This window comes from Mytilus californianus, unplaced genomic scaffold, assembly GCF_021869535.1.
Source record: "Mytilus californianus isolate M0D057914Y unplaced genomic scaffold, xbMytCali1.0.p SCAF_1, whole genome shotgun sequence".
Classification (NCBI taxonomy): domain Eukaryota; kingdom Metazoa; phylum Mollusca; class Bivalvia; order Mytilida; family Mytilidae; genus Mytilus; species Mytilus californianus.
Window position 1 is genome coordinate 89,981,736 of NW_026262581.1, and position 23,388 is coordinate 90,005,123.

The 23,388-nt window shown below is 31.2% G+C and overlaps 2 protein-coding genes across 2 annotated transcripts in view; both read right to left on the reverse strand.

The window, feature by feature from the left end:
- Positions 1-23,388, reverse strand: part of LOC127709723 (NF-kappa-B essential modulator-like) — a 238,806-nt gene that overhangs the window by 53,488 nt on the left and 161,930 nt on the right. The gene's annotated exons all lie outside the window — the stretch shown is intronic.
- LOC127710084 (queuosine salvage protein-like) lies at positions 5,190-18,694 on the reverse strand. Its single transcript, XM_052215833.1, has 9 exons — positions 18,553-18,694; positions 17,681-17,778; positions 16,931-17,063; positions 14,216-14,365; positions 12,711-12,834; positions 12,017-12,131; positions 9,934-10,004; positions 9,330-9,397; positions 5,190-8,850 (listed from the first exon to the last, which is right to left on the reverse strand). The coding sequence occupies exons 1-9, from the start codon at positions 18,652-18,654 to the stop codon at positions 8,689-8,691; spliced, it is 1,023 nt and encodes a 340-aa protein (XP_052071793.1). The 5' UTR covers positions 18,655-18,694; the 3' UTR covers positions 5,190-8,688.

Sequence of the window (23,388 nt, forward strand, 5' to 3'; positions counted from 1 at the left end):
AACAAGCATTTTTCTAGTTTCAGGACAATAACTTGTGTGTAAGTGTATGGATCTTTATGGCTTACAAAGGGTATTTCATTTCATTTGTTTTCTATACTGAAATGGGGTCACTTTTCATGGGGTTCAAACCACTAATGATAAGTGAAATGATATTTGGTATGCAATAGTTGTAACATTTGCACACACCTACATGGAGATTATTACTCCCTAGCATTGCTCTAGAAATATTACATTTCAATTTTTTCCACGAACTAGTATGTTTCATACAAGGAAATTTTTTATTTATATTGGGACTGAAATCCAACAACAAAAATGAGACCTTTAGCATTCATGTTAAATAATTATAAAATCAGTGTCTCGAAAGCTAAATAAGGGACTCATTGTAAATCGTACCACATCTTATTTTTCGAAAATTGTTAACCGACACCTTTTAGGAGATTGGTGACGATTTTTACCCGTTTTGTCTGAATCCGATATCCATGGATGTGTTTACCTCAATTTCAGGGTTAATGTGTTAATAGTTCTGTTGGGTCTATATTATTGGGTATTGGAAGGAGTTGGTGTCTGCCTGACAAAAATTTGACATCGACATATTTTTGTCTCGCCTGCGACGGAAGGCGAGACGGAGATGTTGCGTTTCCGTCGGCGTCAACGATTGTTGAGGTTTCCGCTTAAGTTATTTTGATAGGAACGACGTGATGGATCAAATGAAATTTCTATTAGTTTGACGACTATTTCGAGGCACTGCCCCCGTAGGTTGTGGTCCAGTGACTCAATTATTTACCAATTTTCAATGTAAGTTTTCGGCTTGACTTGGCGAGACCTATCTCGGTGTTGATAGTTAATAAGGAGTTATTGGTCGATGTTCAGTTTTATTTGGTGTATGTGTTTGTTTATGGTTTTGTGGATTGGTCTCTTTCTCGGATGCTATAAGCAGTATGTGAACTTTATGGTGGTATACAAGTTCGTCTTTTTGCGTTCATCTAAGACCTATCTAACCTAGACCGTTACTTTAGTCATTGATACTGTTTTCAGTTTATATGATACTTGAAATTGAAAGCCTTTATCTTTTAGACCTTCAATATACCTTCCACCAGCAATGCAGGCGACACATTCTAGCGTGTGCACTCTTGAATTTTGTCAAAGGTTTCTTTTATATACATGAAACAAAAAGAATTGTATTTTATTTTTTTATTTAAATCGTAGCTAATGCCCGTTTATTGCAATAACTACGAGTTGTCCGCAGGTGGTCTGTTGCAAGACAGCATTTCTGTACTCGTCCAGCATACCGGAATTTGCCCTTCATCATGATAACTTTTACCTTGCATAACCTTTCTTTTGTGGTAATTTTACATTTCCTCTCGTTCTAAATTAGCACGAGATGATTGCCACTGGACGTTAAGCAAGTGAGCTCAAATTATTAATTGCCAATTGAACTTTGAACAGATTTTTTGCTGCCAATTTGCAGTGTTGTGTCATTTATATAACAAATCATACCACCACCCCTCGCGGCCTATTAATCGCTAATGGTTTCCCCTTGATTTAAGTCTTTATATCTGGACCATTTGTTCGGTGATATTGCTTTTCTTTAATTTGTACGTCCAATTTTTTTTTATGTAGGTGTGTGTTGGGCTGTTGTGACATGCTGTACTGTCCAATTTTTGTAATTTTCATATAAAACAGCAACGTTTTGCCAGTTGAGCGATCCAAGATCCTTTCGATTTATTTTTCATGATGAATCCAATGGTTGTAGTCGAAAACATGGAAATTTAAGTTAGAATTTATACCTATGAATAGGGTATCATGACTCAAAACTCTTAATGAATAAAAAGCAATGCCATACAGGCAGGGAAGTTCGTTCGTTCGTCAAGTAAGACGGACTTAGTCCGCCGGTTCATGTACAGGTGAACGAAATTTAAAACCAGACTTGTAGGAGTGCATTGGTAATAAATATCCCTTAAATACCCCTTAAAGTAACAACAAGTGCTTGTCAATACATATTTATGACGTAATTATAACTATGGCCTTGACTTTTAGCGTTGCAGTTTGTAAACAATGCGAACGTTGCAATTCTCAGATGTGCATATGGTGTACGACCTGAATAGGCAGTTTGGCTTATGGATCTAAGATTGAAACTTTTGAATATCAAAATGTAAGTCAAAATATTTTATTAATAAAACCTCAATTCTGGAAGGAAAAAGCTTATTGGTGTCATAAAATGTTGTGCAGTGATATGAAATGTGTAGAATCTAGGATGTAGTTAATTTTAGAAGGGTATATTTTAATGTCTTCAATCCGAATGTTATTTTATGGGTACAAACATACAAAATGATACTCCAGAGATCATTATCAAGTAGAGGCAACCCCAAAATACGGCCACAAAAAGCAATATACAACGTTAATCCGCAACCATTTTGACATCGCAGGTCATTATTAGCCAAAATGGCGCTCAATGGGATTCGAAGATGACATCAGTTCTTATAAAATATATTTGTATTCCATATCGTGAAATGACTGGCTAAAATGATTTCCAAACGATGGACAGGGTTCTAGAGAATATGTAAACAAACCTTTTTTAGGCCAGTTTTTATTCATTTTTGCTACATAGGATTCCCCCGCCTGAACATGAGATGCGGGGGTTGTAAAAAAAGAGTTTTTTAACAATTAAATTACCAAGACCTGATACTTACTGAACTAAATTTAGTCAACAACTTCTTGATGCTTGTCCGTTAAAAACTCACGATGACGTCATACGATAGACCACGACGTTTCGCGGAAAAAATGCAATTGACGGTAACTGGTAACTGACGGTAACTGGTCGTCGACCAGTACAATTTTTTTTAATTTAAATTCCATTATTACTGAAACATAAAATTGACCCCTGATGGAAGTTATCACTTTTATGAGAATTTTGCATTTTTTCTCATTTTCTTGTTAAGTATAATATACAGGCAGAAACTGTAACAGTATTTTTTTTTGTATCAATACAAGGTCTACAAACAAATTAATTAAAACCATTCATCAAGTCCTTATAGGGGTTATTGCCCATAAATGCCATTTAAGTGCTTTTGCGTTTTACCATGAAAACTGTTGTTAATCAAAAGGAACTGTTATCATAAAACATTATCTACAATACAAGATCAACAAGAATATGCATCTAAAGAACACCAAGCAACACTCTTATGACATTACATGTTTGATGAATTGTGGAATCTTGGTCAAACCCCTATTTTTGATATATTTTATACAGTCTATTTCATAAGGAACATTTGTACACAACGTCATGATCATCATCTTAAACCAAAACTTTAGACTGATACGGGATGGGTAGATGGACTGTATGTGTATTAGTTTCAAGTTCATGAAACCACAACATCATGATCATCATCTTAAACCAAAACTTTAGACTGATATGGGATGGTTAGATGGACTGTATGTGTATTAGTTTCAAGTTTATGAAACCACAACTTCATGATCATCATCTTAAACCAAAACTTTAGACTGATATGGGATGGGTAGATGGACTGTATGTGTATTGTTTTCAAGTTCATAAAAAACCACAACTTCATGATCATCATCTTAAACCAAAACTTAAGACTGATACGGGATGGGTAGATGGACTGTATGTATATTAGGTTCAAGTTCATGAAACCACAACTTCATGATCATCATCTTGAACCAAAAATTATAGCTGATACAAGATGGGTTGATTGACTGTGTTTGTAATGGAAGAAATACTGCTGTGGGCAAACAAAAATGCCAATTAAATAAAAGCATAAACTGACACCTTAGAAGATCCAGTCCTTATTTGGTTATTCTTGCCAATTGTATCAGTTTTTACTATTTTTTGGAAAACTATACTAAATTAAAATGAACTGAAACAGGAAGAAATAGATCACAATTCAAAATCTACAAAATTACCAATATAAATGATGGCATTTATTGGTTAGTTGTAAGAGTCATTGCCCTTACTAGTGTATTTCTGACACATTTTAGCATTTTTTGCCTTCCTTCAATGTGCATCTGGTGTACTAAATTATAGTTTGTAAAATTTTTATAACTTTTTTTTTGAATGAACAGGAACTGTAAACAGTGAAAAATGATCAGCAGTACAAAATCTTTAATTAAGCTACACCAATGATTGACTACATGTATTTGTTAGTACTTTTGCCCTAAATTGACATTTTTCCTATTATATTCATTTTTTTCAAAGAACTTTATCATTTGATTAGCTGAACCAATCCGAACAAAACATGACATGACTGATTCTAAGTGTGTTTAGATTTTCATACATGAATATATATTATGATATATCAACCAACATTACCACCATGACTAATAAAAAATGAAAACAACACTTTATAAATTTCATGCGTCTGAAGCGTCTTTCTGAATTTAACTTCATCAGGGACGCTCAAAGCCAAATATTTGAAAGCCAAGGATGCATAAGAACCAAAACAGTTGAGAAGCTATATAACCAAAAAGAACCCAAAACAATAGCCAAATAATAGTAAATATAGGTAAAATGCAAATTATTTTATTATATTTAAAAAACAACAGTAAAGAGGGAAAGCCTGACTACATGGAAAGTCAAGATCAACTATTTCAAAGTTTTAACCTCTCTAATTCTAAGTCATGTATTGTCCATACCGAAAATTTACACATCCTTATAAGATAAATAGATATGCTATTTTAGGGATTTTACATGGGTACTGTCAATGCACAGGATGTGCTATATCCATGAACTCAGGAGCTCTAGAAGGCTCAGCATATTCTGCTCAACTAGTCTTCAACAAATCTTGATGTTAATGGTGAAATCTGAAGAAATCCAAACTTACTACAGAGTAGAGCTTAAATCAGACCTATCTTATATCAAGTTACATAACAAATATCTTCTATATGTACTTGTCTGTCTTACAAAACAAGTAACATGGCCTTCTCCAGCTATTATTAAATATATGAATTCACAAACCAGCTTGGCTTTTAATCCTGAAGGCAAAAGTCCATTTGGCTTTCAGATTAGAGAATGTTAACTATCATCAAGCACATTTTCTCCTGGAAATTTTCAGAACATACTTTCTTCTCATATCATTAATGTAAAATTCAAAGGTAGAAAGAAATGACCAATCAAGCAACCAAGATAAAGAATTCAATATATATAATAGGGTATATGAAAATATAAAGCAATATGAAATGCCCAAAATGTTTTATTAAAAAAAATTACAGTTGTATGTAAATGTTTAACATTTTTATAAAATTATATATATATATATAAATTTTTTAACAAGATAACTGATTTCCAAACAAATGTCATATATTTGACTCATTTAAAATATGCCCCTGTTACAATACTTTGAAAACAAAGTATCCTTCAAGTTATGAACAGCATCAAAGGAATGACTTTTATGATATACATAGTTTTTAACATAATATAGAATCCTACTTACTGTTTGTTTAGAATGGTAAAATTTTCCTAGACAAATGCAGGATGTTGCCATCTATATCAATTTCTTGACAAGCTCCTGAATTATCATGAATGGTTTCAATTGTTCTCTTAAGGTTTTAGAGAATTTATGGGCAATATCTTAAGCACATTGACATTCAAACTAGAAGCATGTCCATGATTATTGTTGAACACAATAACAGAAAATAATTGTAAGCACAATGAGGCTAAATAGTTAAGAGATTGCATTAATTTGAGAACAAATAATCTGTATGTTGTTCTCTGAGGTTGGTCATTTGTATTCATTAGTTCTCGTCCAACATCTAATGAAATTAAATCAAACTTTCCCCATTATCATTTCTTAACTGATTGATTGTTGACTGCTTTATATCAAGTGAAATATATCAATAAGACTTTATATTTATTTTCTGATGTCATAAAATCGTGCCAAGTTAAGTCCTTCATATAAAATTACTACTGCTATAAAGTTTAATGTGAATAAAATAGTCATGAACAAGCGTCCTAAACAAAACTACTGTTTATAATAAATACAGCTTTGACATGAGTAAATATATATATAAATAACACTAGATGTACAACAGAAGGACCTGACTGAATGGTACAATGGTAATGCCCTTACATATAAAGTGCTATTCAAAACTCTAATGTAGTTAACCATGATTAGATACAAAAAAAAAAATATTAGTGTCATGATATTATCTAAACAAGAATATTGTTAAATATCACTTCAAATAAACATTGGTATATAAAAACTACAACAAAATTTGTAAATTTCTTATTTCATCATTCAAAAATCACTGTTTTTAAAGAGCATCTGTATATATGATTTTAACTATCACAGAACTGTTATATACTTCATTTATTATTTTGGACTTCATGCGCAACACAGCTGGAGAATGATCAGACAGTTGATTGTGGTCGCTAAACAGGAAGATGTTGTCTTTATATCTCAAAAACAAAGTGGCAGTAATTTTAACAGAAAAAAAAATTGTGATCTAAATGAAAATAATGATCATATAATTCATTTCTCTTTACAGAGGTAATTTTATATGACTAGAAGGTTTGTGATAAATAAAATCATCTCTTATGACTTATTCCTCTTCCAAAATGTAACATAACAGAAACATACAAAGATTTACACAATTAATATAATAAAAACTGGAGGTATTTCATACAATGGAAACAAATTTCTGTACCCTTCTTCACATTATCATTTAAATAAATATTTGTTATTTTTAAACTTGATGTTTTAAAAAAATTCCATCTCATAGCAGACAACAGGAACAATCACCCCAAGTATAATTAATATCATGTCAGCCATTTAAAAATTCTAACTTAGACCTGACTTATATATTTAGATATGGTGTATGTAAAATTTAAAACTAATTTTGTGACCTTGACCTTGCTGACAAGCTTCCAAACCCAATCTGTTACACAACCTATTGATGGTTAACAACAACAATGAGAAGTATCCTACATATGCTTTGTAACAAAAGTTTAAAGTCAAATTATAACTATGTATATTTGAATATGAAATAGGTGAAGTTGAACATAGTTTGAGACCTTGACCTTGCAGACAAACATCCAAACTCAATATGCTACACAACAACAATGAGAAGTGTCCTACATATGCTTTGCAACAAAAGTTTCAAGCCAATCATAACTATGTATATTTGAATATGAAATAGGTAAAGTTGAACTAAGTTTGTGACCGTGACCTTGCAGACAAATCACGCTCAATATGTTACACAACCTATTGATGGTTAACAACAACAAAAAGAAGTATCCTACATATGCTTTGTAACAAAAGTTTAAAGCCAATCATAGCTATGTATATTTAACTATGAAATAGGTGAAGTTGAACTTAGTTTGAGACCTTGACCTTGCAGACAAACATCAAAACTCAATATGCTACACAACCTATTGATGGTTAACAACAACAATGAGAAGTATCCTACATATGCTTTTTATCAAAAGTTTTTAGCCAATCATAACCATGTATATTTGAAAAGGGAATAGGTAAAGTTAAACTAACTGTATGAACTTGACCTTTCAGAAAAATATTCAAAATAAAGATGTTACACAACCTGTTAATGGTTAACAACAACAATGATAAAGTATGCTGAATATGTTTTGTAACAAAAGTTTTAGCCAATCATTAAACTATATACATGTCTAAATATGGAAAACTTAAAACTGATCTAAGTTTGTGACCTTGACCTTGCAGACAAACATTCAAACTCAATATGTTATTCAACCTACTGATGGTTACTAACAATGACATGTATCCTGAATATGCTTTGTAACTAAAGTTTTTAGCCAATCATAACTTTGTATATTTGAATAGGGAATAGTTAAAGTTGAACTAACTGTATAACCTTTGATCTTTCAGATAAATATTCAAAATCAAGATGTTACACAACCTGTTGATGGATAACAACAACAATGACAAGTATCCTGAATATCTTTCGTAATAAAAGTTTTAGCCAATCAAAACTTTGCATATTTTAATAAGGAATAGGTAAAGTTGAACTAAGTTTTTGACCTTGCTTACAGGCATTAGGCATCTGTCATATCCCTCAATGCCTTTAACAGTTCTGAGAAGACACCACAGGAACAATCATGCAGAGGGGCTGACAGAGTGATTCCTTTATATCCAAGAACTTTTTTTTGAGGAATGGAAGCTGTGGTATCATGGCAAACAAGATAGTTATCCTCTACAAAGAAGGAGAAAGTTAATATCCACCTATCTATAGTACAGATCATCATGTGTCTTCAACAATGAGATAAAACATATATTGTTAGGAAAGCAATAAGTGATTCTAGGTAAACAGATGTAAAATGTAAAAAAAAAATGACTAACTACCTAACTTTAGCAAGGACAAATGTATTATCGATTGGTCCTAGATTTAAGTCAACAATCAACATAATAAATTCTAATTAAAAAAACCAACAACAATGAATTTACTAGTCCTAACAATTATGATTGTGATTTTATCTATCATTCTCTAAAGCATTTCTAAAATCTGATTAAACTGCTAATGTATACAAGTGTAACATTTGAACACAATGTTCCTTTCAAAATTAGTAACATAGATTACATCACTGACAGAAGATGTTGGTAAAGAGATAATTTTGGAAGGACTATCAATTGTTACACAGGTCAACATGGTACTACTGATGTTCTAAGTTACCGGTATAAACTTTACAAATAATTCTTGGTATTAGTAGTATATGCATCTGATTTTGTGGAATGGTACTTTAATATCTGCAGCATGCTCCCTTCTGTAGTCCCATAGATAGTGGTCAATAATAATAGCATTAATCAAAGCATCTTTTGTACTGTTGTCTGCTGATAGTAACTTTCTGGTCTCTTCAGTCACATCCTGGATGAAACAAATTATATTTAAGAATGTATCTTTTTAAAAAAAAACATCAAATATCTAAAATAGATTAAATTTTTCTCTTCTCCAGATAGTGAAATTAAAATTAATTAATAACAAGATGTTTGCTAAGATATTTAAAATTCAACTGTCTTGAATTAAAATATCATATCTCAGGAGCTAATACAGTGGTAAAATCTGTTTCGCTAATGGTTTCAGACAACATACAATTAAAATGACCTGTAAAAATATGACTTCATTTTAAAAAGAAAAAAGTATTGTGAAATGCCACTGCAAATGGGAAATAACTCTGATAAAAATCTTTAAAGGTGGTACATGTATAATAAGTCGTGTTTAATATCATATATGAAAAACTATATAAGGAGAAGAGGCAGTTAGTTTCACATTTCGGCTTCAGAAAATAAAGTTTTGGGAAAGTACTGCAATTTTTTTTCTGAGGGAAATGAGGGAATATGTCATACCTCAACAGCCTGTATACTGCATCCTCTGATTTCTACTTCATATTTGTCACCAGTCTTCATCATCTGATCTGAAATATCAAACAATTGCGGGATAGGAGAATAATTTATGAAAGAAATTCACCTCTTTATTAACTTTAAGATGGTAATTTTTGTACGACCAAGATTTTATGTTTAGAACTTAACACCTGGAGAAAATTAGCTTCAATAAGTGTGCTGCTGCAAAAATCTCTTATAATAAGGTAATTTACAAGTTAACAAATAACTAAAATGAAAGTGAAATTGTTCTTTGTGTTTCCTCTATGGTTTTGCACAATATTTTTAGAATTAGATTAGAAAATAATCAGCTATGCATAAAATGGATGCTGTATAAGGTATTCAGAAAGTCTGATTATTACCGTGCAGAAAAACTTGCATGAGGATATCCTTTGGCGTACACAAATTACATTAAATATGACAGTTAACTGTCCCATAAATCAAGATCAAAAGCATGCTTTCTTTCACCATCAAATCAAATATTTCATACAAGTTTCAGTAAACTTGATTGAAGTATTCTGTTGCTATTGTACAACGTACAAAACATTGTTCTAAAAACTTTTCTACTAACCTTTGTTTAAGAATTCAGTCAATTTATCTGAATAAGTCATGGCTTTAAACTGCACAAGTGCTTGAGGAATCCTAAAAGTGTTCAATAGAAAACAATGCATTAGTCTAAAAATAATCTTATAACTTAATTTATATTAAAACAAGAATGTGTCCATAGTACACGGATGCTGGACTCGCACTATCATTTTTTATGTTCAGTGGACTGTGAAATTGGGGTCAAAACTCTAATTCAGCATTACAATTAGAAAGATCATATCATAGGGAACATGTGTACTAAGTTTCAAGTTGATTGGACTTCAACTTCATCAAAAACTACCTTGACGAAAAACTTTAACCCGAAGCGGGACAGACGGACGAAAAAACGATTGGACGAACGAACACACAGACCAAAAAACATAATGCCCCTCTACTATCGTAGGTGGGGCATAAAAAACAAATTATTAACCAACTTACTACAATATGTATAGAAATGCCCATGCTTTATAAAAGGAAAATTTCGACAACTGGTCATTATGAACGGAGAAATTGCTACAGCCATGCATTACGAAATCTCAGTCATGCATTACGAAATCACACCCGTGCATTACGAAATCACAGCCATGCATTATGAACAGATGAAACGGGACATCGATTAAATCAAAATGTCGTTTATTTCTTCAAATAAGTGACAACTTTTAAAATTTTTTTTTAACTCAATATCATAAAAAAAAGTTTAAATGATGTTCAGTGTTTTGTAACGACTTGAAACGGAAATATTACACAGCCTTTTTCGAGTACGACCTTCGATTATTATCAAAATTTCATTTCCGTTGATCAATTATCAGAACGCAGACTACTCAGAGTAAGAATAGTTAAACTGTCTGATTTATTCTTCCCAGCTACTTTATATTTGCTAGATGAAATGAATTGTAATAGCATAAAATAAAGTACTTGGATGAGAAATCAGAAATTACATCTGACAATGTTGACCAAAAATCCATCGTGAATGCGAAAAGGCAAGTTCAGCTATGAAATTATTCCTGTATCTTCTTCACGGTAAGATTCTTACTCTTTGTTTAATCGAAGAATTAAAACCATTTACGGTAATAAAAGTGTTATGAACTGGCTTTTTTTGTATTGGTCCTGTTATAGATTCGTGGTTAGCTGTATTTGGATCCGAGACTCGAAGACTGTTCTTGAATAAAGTTGCCTTAGTTGGTTAATAAAAGTATCAATATATGGACTTTTTCATATTGGCCCTGTAACATGCCCTTGGTATTAATAATGGCCTCTTAGAAACACTTTTTTCTGTTTATGAAAGTAAAAAAAAAATTTGTTGTTGGAATTGCTTGTTTTGATAATAAATCCTATTGATATAAGGTCAGTATAAAATTCTCTTTAGGCTTTACTGTGTAATGGGCTGTTGATGTACCCCACATCTCTCTGACTCCATATTTGTCTGTTTGTACAAATAATTAGATTAAAAACAAGTTTTAACTGTGGATCTATTTTCTAATTTATCATTATTTTTTACAATACACTGAAGTCATAATGAAGCAAAGTTTAACAATATTTTTTACCTAATTATTGTTTCAAATAACTCAATTTTATTTGATTCATTTGATTAATCAACACAACTGAATAAATAATGAACAAAATATAAGCATTAAAGAACTTTATAAGCCAGTAAGACATGAACGTCCATACCTTTGCAAAAAAGTAATCCGTTAGAACAAATTATGTATTCAGTATGAAAATCACAGTGAGTTATAAATCTCAAACAAAAATGTCACTTTAATATATGGTAGCACAGAATTATAGTCCGTCCAAGGCATGACAAAAAACAAATCCAGGCATCCGTGAATGGACAGAGGTAAAACTATATTCTTCTGCCACTTTGTAATGGGGCCAAACAAATCAGAGTTTAAAGACAGGATAGCATGACATATAGAAGGCACTCACAAAAAGCTACTTAGTTTCCTATGTACTCATTTTTCTAATTTTAATACTTGATTCCCTTAAAATAGTTTGATTAAAACACATTCCTTTATTTAAGACACATTTTGGATTTAATTTACTTCTCAATTCATTCATGATGTTCATACCTGTAATCTGCAAACATGGTAATAAAATTAATGTCATGGAATTCTCCATAACTTTTTCCTTCAAAACAAGCCCATATGTCTGCTATCAAAATCTGTACTCTTTTGTATATGCCAACTATGACAAAAAGAAAAAACAATGATATTTTCCTTCAAGTGTGATACAAAAATGTTTCAGTCAATAAAACTTAATTTTATTGCAGAATTTAATTGAAAAGATATCTTTAAAGTGTGCTATGATAGTTAATACAGACGACCTTCTTAGTTGTTCAATGGCAAAACTGTTTGTAAAACAGTAAAAAAGAATTAAACATAAATAATTCATTGGGGCTGCATGTATACAATTTCCAAAAGTATGTGGTAGTGAAAAGACTTGGATACTTCATCATGTCAACAATTAGTAATCTAAATGAAGTAAAAAATATCTCAAAGGTGGAGTGAATGGAAAGTATGCTTTTATTTTACTTGCAATATCCTAGTATCTTGCAAATGTTGGGATTAGTAACACTGTTTTAACATTTTTGCTACAAACATACGTCTAAGTAGCAGTCACAAAATAATCTAGATTATGCATAATTACTTCCCTTTGCTCTTGTTCAGATAGACAACTTTTTGCACCACCAAAGAAGTAACATGCATTCAAGAAACAACTTTAAAACTTCATAATAGTTCTATTCATAAATAACTAATTACAAACCTGTTTTCCCATTATATTCTGCTACATCTCTGTATGAGGGAAATTCTTCAACTACTAATTTGAGAAGTGATTCTGCACTTTTCTCACATTTCTCAATACAATTCACAAAACTTCCATCATATTTCTGAAACAGTATTTTATTATCATGATTATTGTATGTACATACTTGTTATCATCATTTGTGGAACATTAACAAATTTGAATACATTACAGCTAGAAAAGTCATCACAATCATAAATTATAATTTGCATTAGCATTTACTTACTTCACCAAAAAATCTTAGGAAACCAACATGTCTTATTATGTTTGGTAGCTTTTCTCTAGTTAAATAGATTTTAAGGCTACCCAAGTCTACTGTTACAAGTACACATAGATAAGTAAATGAAAGGAATCATCACCATGAACCTAATTTTGTTTAGGAAAATGTTCTTATAGTATGGTTACATCAGCTCTATAAGTCAGTGTATCATTCTGTTGATAAATTAAGAAAATTATTAAGAAAGTAAAGTTCCAACTCCCACATCGAAAATATATGATGGGGTATGTTTTTTTTTTAAATTCAAAATAAATTAAAAGAGTAGGGTACTGGATGTCGCGGCTGCTTATCCGAACCAAAAAAGAATTAAAGTGCCCCCTCCCCCCCCCCCCAACACAAACAGAATTGGAAGTAGTTAACCTTGTGGTAATAAGAACCATCACAGCCAAAATAAAACAAAATTTTCAAACACACAAATAAAGTAAAATGTAAAATATATATATATAGCTAGTATTAGATACATCCATGAGGAAATCAGCCTGAATGGGTGTATCTAATTAAGATATTATGGTTATTTCAAAATGTCACATTTCAATAATTTAGGAGGGGATCTTACAGGAATTTAACCTTATGTTATTGTAAAACATAATAAATGCAGGATATCCAATTACATTTAATGACATTTTGGTGTAAATAACAAAACATCTCAGGTAATTTTTTTCAAATAACACATCATGAATACAGCTTACAAAAACAACCTATATCATGATAGTGTATTTTTGTTCTATATTTTATCCATGTCTACCAGTTTGTCTTATACATGTTGATTATGAAATTTTAAAAAAGGTAGATAAATTTAAAAAAAAACTAAATGGAGAAGAATTGTAAAAACATTCCTGTATTTCTCCTTAGATTCCTGCAAGTTCATCTGAAATATAATTGAAACAATTTCTTTAGGATTTAAGAATAAAAGTTTATTCTTTGAAGAGAATTGGATAGGTTCTTTTTATTTTGTAATCTATAAATTCAGATTTCTATAAATTGGATTATTTTCTAGAGAAAGAAACTAGTAAAAAAGATAGACCCTGATACAACTAGTCAATATCAAACTGAATATCAAGTCTCATGCCTGCCATTTTTGCTGCTGTCTAATCTAATATAAAATAAACTACACTCAGTCTTAAAGACTACATACTGTGGAATGTACCCATATTTTTTAATCTGAATGTAATGTTATTTTTGAAAATACCTCTACAAGCTTTTTGCCAGCTTCCTGTAAAACCTGTGCTCTTTCTTCCAATAGAGGTATTTCAAAGTCAGAATCTGATTTCAGGATTTTTACCAAATCTTCTTTGGTAATTTTAGCATAAAACTTTGGATCTGTTAGTTTGATTCCATTCTGTAAAAAATATATGATTTTAATATGAGTTACTTTTAATGCTTTTCAATTCAAAGATTTTAGATATTATAATTTAAAATAAAAGAACAGATTTCCATGTCCCCTGCGTTGCACATATTTTATCTATCCAAGGACAATATTCATTCTTTAAAACAATTTATAAATATCTTAGAGAAATGAAGGCTTCAGAGCAAATGCAATGTGATTTTCGTTATAATTAATTTTTCCAAGGTCATAACTCTTTTAAAAATATTTGATCAGCACTGATTTTTGAATTCTGTCCAAGACATTGCTGATATAAACCTATGATATAAGTTTCATAAATTCTGGCAAGAATTGTACACATGAGAGCACTAACAATGCAATTTTCCATATAATCTATATTTCCAAGGGACATAACTATTTTTAAAATAATTGATCAGCACCAATTTTCAAATTTGTCTAAGACATTGATGATATAAACCTATAATATAAATTTCATTAAAATCAGGCAAGAATTGTACACATGAGAGTGCTAACATTGCAATTTTCCATATAATCAATATTTCCAAGGGGCATAACCACTCTTTGAAAAATAATTGATCTGCACTGATTTTTGAACTCTTCAAGTACATTGATGATATAAACCTATAATATAAATTTCATAAAAATCTGGCAAGAATTGTACACATTAGAGTGCTCATAAGGCAATTTTCCATATAATTAATGTTTCCAAGGGGCATAACTCTTTTAAAAATTATTGATTGGCACTGATTTTCAAATTCGTCCAAGACATTGCTAATATAAACCTATGATTTAAGTTTCATAAAATTCTGGCAAGAATTGTACGATGCAATTTCAATATAATTAATGTTTCCAAGTGGCATGACTTTTTTAAAAATAATTGATCTGCACTGACTTCTGAATTTTGTCCAAGACAGGGCCGTAAATTGCATGTCTTGTAAGGGGAGGCAGTTGAGTTTTTTTTTACCCATTTTAAGCAGAAAATGATATTTTTTCGGGCCTTTTCCCTGTATGCAATGTATCTCCTCAGAATTCACCACTTGTTAAATTTTTTTATATTTCAATAAATAAACGCCTGGAATTTAATGAAAATAGTTATAAACCAGAGTTAGATTACGTGTGCCTGTAAAGTAAGATTTTTTACGCTTCATCCTGCTTTATGACTCTTCACAAGCTATTTCTACTTAGTTTTAGGGAAACAATTTGCGAACTTAAAATGAAAGGCCCCCTAAAGTTGAGCTTTTTTTTTTGTGGTTTATCATGCTTTTTTGGCTGTACTAATTGAGCTATTTTGACTTCTTTTCAGAGACACAATTTTCAAACCTTAAAATGAAAATGCATAATTAATAACTATAACATTTAATTATCAAATTCAAATTATTATAACGTAACACTTTTTGTTTACACTGAAAATTTTATTCGGTTAAGCTTTGTCAAATGCTAAGGGAATTTTTCTGTGCCCGAACGATTCCCATCTCTTTAGCACTTCTATGCATTCGATATTGCCAACATTGTCACTTCTATGTGTAGCATACCCAGACCACGTAATCTGCTTTCCGTCATTGGTAACCTGTTCCATGTTTTAAGGCGTCGTAGCGCAGAAAACGATCTCTCACAACAGCAGGACTAACAGAAGCAAAAGTATTTGTTTTATATTTGGGTAGAAGTGCGTGTGTTTGATTGCTTGCTCTATTGTACATTTTGACCCAATCTCATTAATAGACGTAAAAGTAACAACCAGTGCTATTAAAATAATGCTTGATTTTAACAATTTTTTCTTTTCAGTATTTTTTTCTTCATTTTTTCTTTTTTTTTTGTCAGTCCGCAATAGGAGGCAACTGCCTACATGCCTCTATGTAATTTACGGCCCTGCAAGACATTGCTGATATAAATTTATGATATAAGTTTCATAAAATTCAGGCAAGAACTGTACACATGAGAGCGCTAAGGATGCAATTTTCCATAAAATTAATGTTTCCAAGGGGTATAACTCTTTTAAAAATAATTGATCAGCACTGATTTTTGAACTTGTCCAAGATATTGCTAATATAAATGATATAAGTTTCATAAAAATCTGGCAAAAATTGTACACATGAGAGCGCTAACAAGACCGGACGGACGGACAGACACCAAGTATGCGGGTTACAAAAAAAAACAGATCACTATGCAGTATGGATTTTGCTCATTGTTGAAGGCAGTACAGTGACCTATAGTTGTTAACTTCTAACTGAACATTCAAAGCTATTTTTGGAAGTTTTTGACAGTTTTTCATTTGATGAAAGAAGTTTGACACACTGAAGCAAAAAAAAAAAATGCAAGTTCAAAAACAAAATATATGTATATATAACAGTCTAATGTCAACATCTGCAGGATGTTATCCGATAAATTTGTAATGTTTTTTTATTTTGTTAATTACAGGGGCCGGGTGACAAACACATAGACATATACCTTCTCTAACCTGAATTTTTTTAGTCATGCAGTTCATAGTTTCTTTAAAAATGTTATTCAACTTGTTTTAAATAAATTCAATACAATTCTAAAATCTGAGATAAATGTTCCTACATCTAACGCTCTGTTAAGTGCAGCAATCCATGACCAGTATCCTGTATATTCATTTCCTTTGTACCTCACCATGTATTTCTTATTATTATCTTCTGACCAAAAGGAAAAATTCAATGTGTCTGCAACAAATATCCTGCAATAAAGTTAAATCATTATAACAATATGTGAAATAATTTACGAACATTAGCTTTATTCTAGATTATTTACAAACACATAATAATAAGACCTTATAATTTATCTTTATTTTGCTTTGATATTCTGAAAATCGTAAAACTGGGAATTCATTAAGTGCATCAAAGGGTATTAAAGCAGTTCTTTTTTACAAATGAAAAAAATGTCACTTTCCACAAATGCAGATAATAGGAATATCCTTTACTTTTTTTACTTAAAAACAAATTTTCTAACAAAATGCATAATGGATTTTGAATTGTCAGAAAATGACAGATAGTTTAATTTTTAATTCTACCAATCTTTGTTCAATTTTGAATATAATGCACTGTTTGTCCACTCAACACTTCATGTATTTTATAGCTAGAATGCTAATTCAACAGAATGTTCATACAAACAGTGAAGATGTGAAGACTTTCAGTATACACATTCTCCAAGATAAAAATATACTTCTTTTATTCATATTCTACCTAAACTCTACCTCAACTGTTATGACTGTAGAAGGAGTTGCAGTCAGATAAATGCACATGACATCATACTTATATATCCTATATTACTGTAAATTATTCTTTAGTGGCATACCAATCAACAGTATCTTTTGTCATCTCTGATGGGTTCAATTCATGTGCAGTCTTCCATGATTTTATATTGTATGTATCGTCTTTAACACATTTGTACATCTGTATATTATAAAACAAAAAGATTAAAGATCACAAAATCAAGGCTTCCAGGTGAAAACTTTACAACTTTTTATTTACATGTTCTTTAGGAGAAATCTGATAGGGTATTTAATTGACAAGAAAATCATGAAAATGAAAAAAAAAAAGATTTGTGTATTGAAATAGATATTCATTTCAGGTGTTTCAGTTGTTGCGAAAGGTAAAAAATGTTTCACAAATATATACATCCACTTTTCATCACCTTGATATAAAAATACTCATCTCTAAACTACTCTGCAGCATCTGATGAATTATTGTTTGTCTAATAAAGACCATTCACACAAATTGATAAAGCAATTCCTTCGTAAATTTTATGGACGCCATCACGAGTTGGTTGACCGTTATGGAATATCCATTTCATAGATGATAGTGGATATGTTCCAAATGTTGTAACTACAATCCCATCTCCTTTTCCCTGAATGTGACCTACCGAATTACGACTTATGACCAGGTTTGTACTAACATGAGAAACACGACAAGTGACTCATGTGGAGCAGGATCTGCTTACCCTTCAAGAGCACCTGAGATCATCCCCAGTTTTTGGTGGGGTTCATGTTACCTGGTCTTCAGTTTTCTATGTTGTGTTTTGTGTGCTGTTGTTTGTTTGTTTGTCTTTTTCTGTTTTATCCATGGCGTTGTCAGTTTACTTTGTGACTTATGAGTTTGAATGTCCCTTTAGTATTTGTTGCCTCTCTTTTATAGGTAATATTATACAAAGGACAAGAAAACACTTACAACTTTGGCTAGATCACTAACACCTTCTTTATTTATCGTAACATCTCTGCTGTTATCTGCAATAAACTTAGCAGCAGCCTTAGGCATCATAACACTATCCATAATTTGACTTGTGTAATGTCTTACAATATGTGTTATACTGAATCTCTGTAAATATAAATACATCATACAAATTTCAATATCATTTGAACTGGAACCAATTTTGTTTCAATTGTTTTAATTTCTACTTCTTTTCAAAAGATGCCTTTATACCAAACAAAAGTAACACAACAATAAACATGATAATAAATAAATGGGATATGTCATCACTTCTTGAGAATATCTTTTTATGTAATAGAATTTGGAAAATCTGAAAAGGATGATATACTCAAAACGTAAGAAGAGTTTAGTAGATCCTTGAATGCATTATATACTTCAAATACATGTCAACTTGTCCTGGACAAAATTTAGTCTAAATTAGTTTGTAAGTTTTAAAAGTGAATATTGAGAATTGAAGCTTAAATTAAATATTGTGAATAAAATAAAACCCAGATGTGGATCAGGATTTTGAAAGGGGGGACTTTCCCCAGAATCAGTTGGTGTGTAGCTGGCCAGACCTTGGGTCAATTATATGCCAAAGTATTCAAATGCATTGCTATTTACATTAATCTTTATTGCGAAAGAAATGAAACTTTTCAACAGAATCACCTTCTCTTTGTCGACAAGGTATTTAAACTTTTGTCATTGAATAAATACAATAGCTATTGTTCTCTGTGTAGTTTATTCACTGAAACCTTTATAGCAATTTCTTCTAAGAGAAATCCATCACTCATTGATTAATTTACCTGAAGAAAAAAATATTTCTTCTAAGTACATGAAGTAGATGAAAATACATGTCTCTACTATAAAAAAAAATGGACGTGATGTTGTATTTATTCAATATCATTAATATACTATTTTCAATCTGTTCAATAAAAGCACTGATTTAATCATTAAAAGTTTACAAAATTTTTAGCATTGTTTTTAATTGAAATTTGGCTTTTTTGGGGGTATTTGTTTAATCGTTGAATACATTTAAGAAGGCCTTAATTTAAATATCTCCATTTTCCAGTTTTTATTTGTCAAACACACAAACACAAATTTCAATAGGAACAATGTTGAAAATTTTGTCATAAACCAACTTTTACAGTTTGAATCAGTGTTTATATTGAACAGATTGAAACTATATTATTGATATTGAATAAATACAACATCACATGCAGCCTGGTTTTGTGAGTTGATACATGTATTTTCATTTACTTAGAAGATAATGTTTTCTTTAGATAAATTAATCAATGAGTTATGGATTTCTCTTAGAAGAAATTTAAAGGTCCCAGTGAATAAACTTCACAGAGAACAATAGCTATTATATTTATTCAATGGGACAAGTTAACTGACAAAAGTTTTAATACCTTAAAACAAAGAGAAAGTGATTCTGTGGAAAAGTTTCTTTCCCAATAAATGTAATTATCAAATTACAATTACATTAATATTAAAATGTAATTAATTACATTTAATTTAAATTGAATTTTAAATGTAATCAATTACAATACAATTACATTGTCAATGTAATTTATTACTTTTCAATTACTTAATTAATTGTTGTGCTAAGAACTTTTAACATGCAAGATAAAAATGTGAACTGTAAAGAGGATATTTTTTACAAGCTGAAGCACTTTTTAGCATTGAAACAGTTTTATTGTTCTCTGTAGATGAGTTCATTCAATGTGAAGTTTAAATTTCTTCTTGAAAAACCTAACACTCATTGATTAGTTTGGCTGCACACAAACAAATCCTAGTCACAGGCTAGTGATGAACGTTTTAGAACGAAAAATTTATACAGGCAATCAAGAAATTAAAAAATTCAGAGTGTTTTGAGATTGCGACAACTGTCACTCATTATTGTGCAATAGCACTCTCGCCTATAGTCAAAATAATTATGACGTCTTGAAAGGCTATTTTATTGTTTTGCTTTGACGCCTTAGGCGTCACAACAAAAAAATAATTTAGCCTTTCAAGACGTCATAATTATTTTGACTATCTCGTCTAAGTAGACCGTTTCCAAATCTAAAATATATAGTTATATACTTTGGGTTATCATTTTTAAATGAAATATGGTCATAAATAAAATAAAGTGGACGTGTTTCTAAATTTACCATTAGTTTATTCCACCAACCACGTGCTACTTTCACTTTCATTTAAAAATAGGTCAGATTTTTTTCCCGCCATAGATTCCACCTATATCTGGAGCACCTACGAAAGAAACCGAGGAAGATTGCCTACCAACGGCATGGTTGCCTAACCTGACATTAGCATTAATAATGTTTCATATTTGATTATTAATGGTGTTGTCGGGCTGGTGTTGAGTGGACATGCCATAATTAGAAATAAACAAACATTTAATCAAAATGTAAGCCAAAAGACACTATTGAATTTCCAAAGGAGACTACAAAATTAAATGGTACACCGTTTGGTAGACCTAAAACTGGACACTAACTTTCCCTTAACATTTTGTTAAAAACATCTGAAAAGATGTCTTTAAACCCTGTGACAAAAAGGGGGAATTTACCAAGGTACAATCAAAGTCCGATAGACAACTCCACGACACAAAGAATAATCGAATAACAATTAAACAGGCCAATGTATATTCGTCTTTTTTTCTCTTTTTTTCCTTTCTTTTTTGTGGGTACATTTTTGAACCCTTGTCCCCATTCTAATCAGCCACCAACGCACAACTTGTTACTGCACATTTTTAGGGTAGCACACCTCAAGCTCAGTACAACTATTTTACAACTTCCAAACCAAATCTTTGTATCTTTGAAAGAATTTAATAAAGGTTTTAAAAAGTAAAATCACAAAAATACTGAACTCCGAGGAAAATTCAAAAAGGAAAGTCCCCAATCAAATGGCAAAATAAAAAAAAAAACAAACACATCAAACGAATGGATAACAACTGTCATATTCCTGACTTGGTACAGGCATTTTCTTATGTAGAAAATGGTGGATTGAACCTGGTTTTAAAGCTAGCTAAACCTCTCACTCGTATGACATTCGCATCAAATTCCATTATATTGACAACGATGTGTGAACAAAAACAATAGGTAAGAATGTCACAAATAGGGGTAAATAGTCTAATTCGGTAGGTCACATTCGTGAAAAGGGAACGGGATTGTAGTTACGACATAAGGAACATATCCGATATCATCTGTGAAACGGATATTCCATAACGGTCAACCAACTCGTGATGGCGTCCGTAAAATTTACAAAGTGATGATTTCAACTTCACCATTTGGAACTCTTGGTTTAAAAATGAAAATTCACAATTGGGAAGCTGAAATCATCTCGTTTGTCTTTCATAGCTAGCTAAACCTCTCACTTGTATGACAGTCGCATCAAATTCCATTATATTGACAACGATGCGTGAACAAAACAAACAGACACAATAGGTAAAAATGTCAAAAATAGGGGTACAGCAGTCAACATTGTGTTATCATCTTATCACTATAAAACAAACAAATGTAACGAAGAAGCACAAAAAGGCATACATCAAATTTAACATCCTCATTTTGCTTATATTATACGATTTTATTTATCTATGTAAAATCCACCCATAAAGGATGGAAGGTTTTAAGTACTGGCGTAAAATCGCGCGTTTGAAATTCGCACAGGTATAGACATAAAATAATTTTGTCGTTCAAAGTATGACTGTTTACGACAGGGTGCTCCGAAGTCAACGGAGGAATTTACCAGCACAACAACAACAACATATGACAGGATACATAAATACAGAGTCACGTAAAATGGATATAACAAAAACAGACTTAACAGTAAAAGTAATATAAATAAGTAAAATAAAATAATTGTGTGGTATAAAGTATGACGATATACATAAGTACAGAGTCACGTCAAATGTAAATAACAAAAAACAGACTCAACAGTAAAAGTAATATTGATAAATAAAATAATTTTGTCGTTCAAAGTATGACGGGATACATAAGCACAGAGTCGCGTCAAATGGATATCTCAAAAAACAGACTTAACAGTAAAAGTAATATTAATAAAGATAAATAAAAGAATACTATAACACGTTATTAAGATGATAAACAACGTCAGTACGCAAAATCTATATTTCAAGACCATCGTGTATTATTTGTGAAGTTGATACGGAATATTTATCAACAAGTTCTTGGTACCTTCCGATGAACTTTTTTAGAAAAAGGACGAGACGTTCTTTGACATACCCCTGGTTCATCAACTTTCTGCTCAGACACTGGTGACGTTTTACAAAGTCTGAGTAGGAGCTGCAAGCTCTTGAATACCGAATAAGTTGGGAAATGTATATCCCATGTGCAGGTGAAGTTGGTATATTTCTACTAAGGTGGGGGAAATTGATAATTTCAAAATTAAAATCGTCTCGTTTGTCATAGATTCTGGTACTGAGATGACTGTGTATGTCAAGTTCGAGGTATAAGTCTAAAAATGAGGCGGAGGAAGTCGTGTCTGTTGTTTCTTTAATTTCTAGTTCTGGTGGATATATTAATGGAACCCAATCAGAGAAGTTCGGATTGTTAATGGAAAGAACATCATCAATATATCTGAAAGTGAAATTAAATAATCTGGCTTCTTTGATCTTCTTGTTTTTGACAAGTGTCTGAAGGAACTCCAATTCATATGAAAATAAGAAGAGGTCGGCAAGGAGAGGCGCACACTTCGTTCCCATAGGAATGCCGACAATTTGTTGAAAAAGTCTACCTCCAAATTCAACAAATATGTTGTCAATATGAATTTCCAGCATACTAATCACTTGTCCCTCTGTGT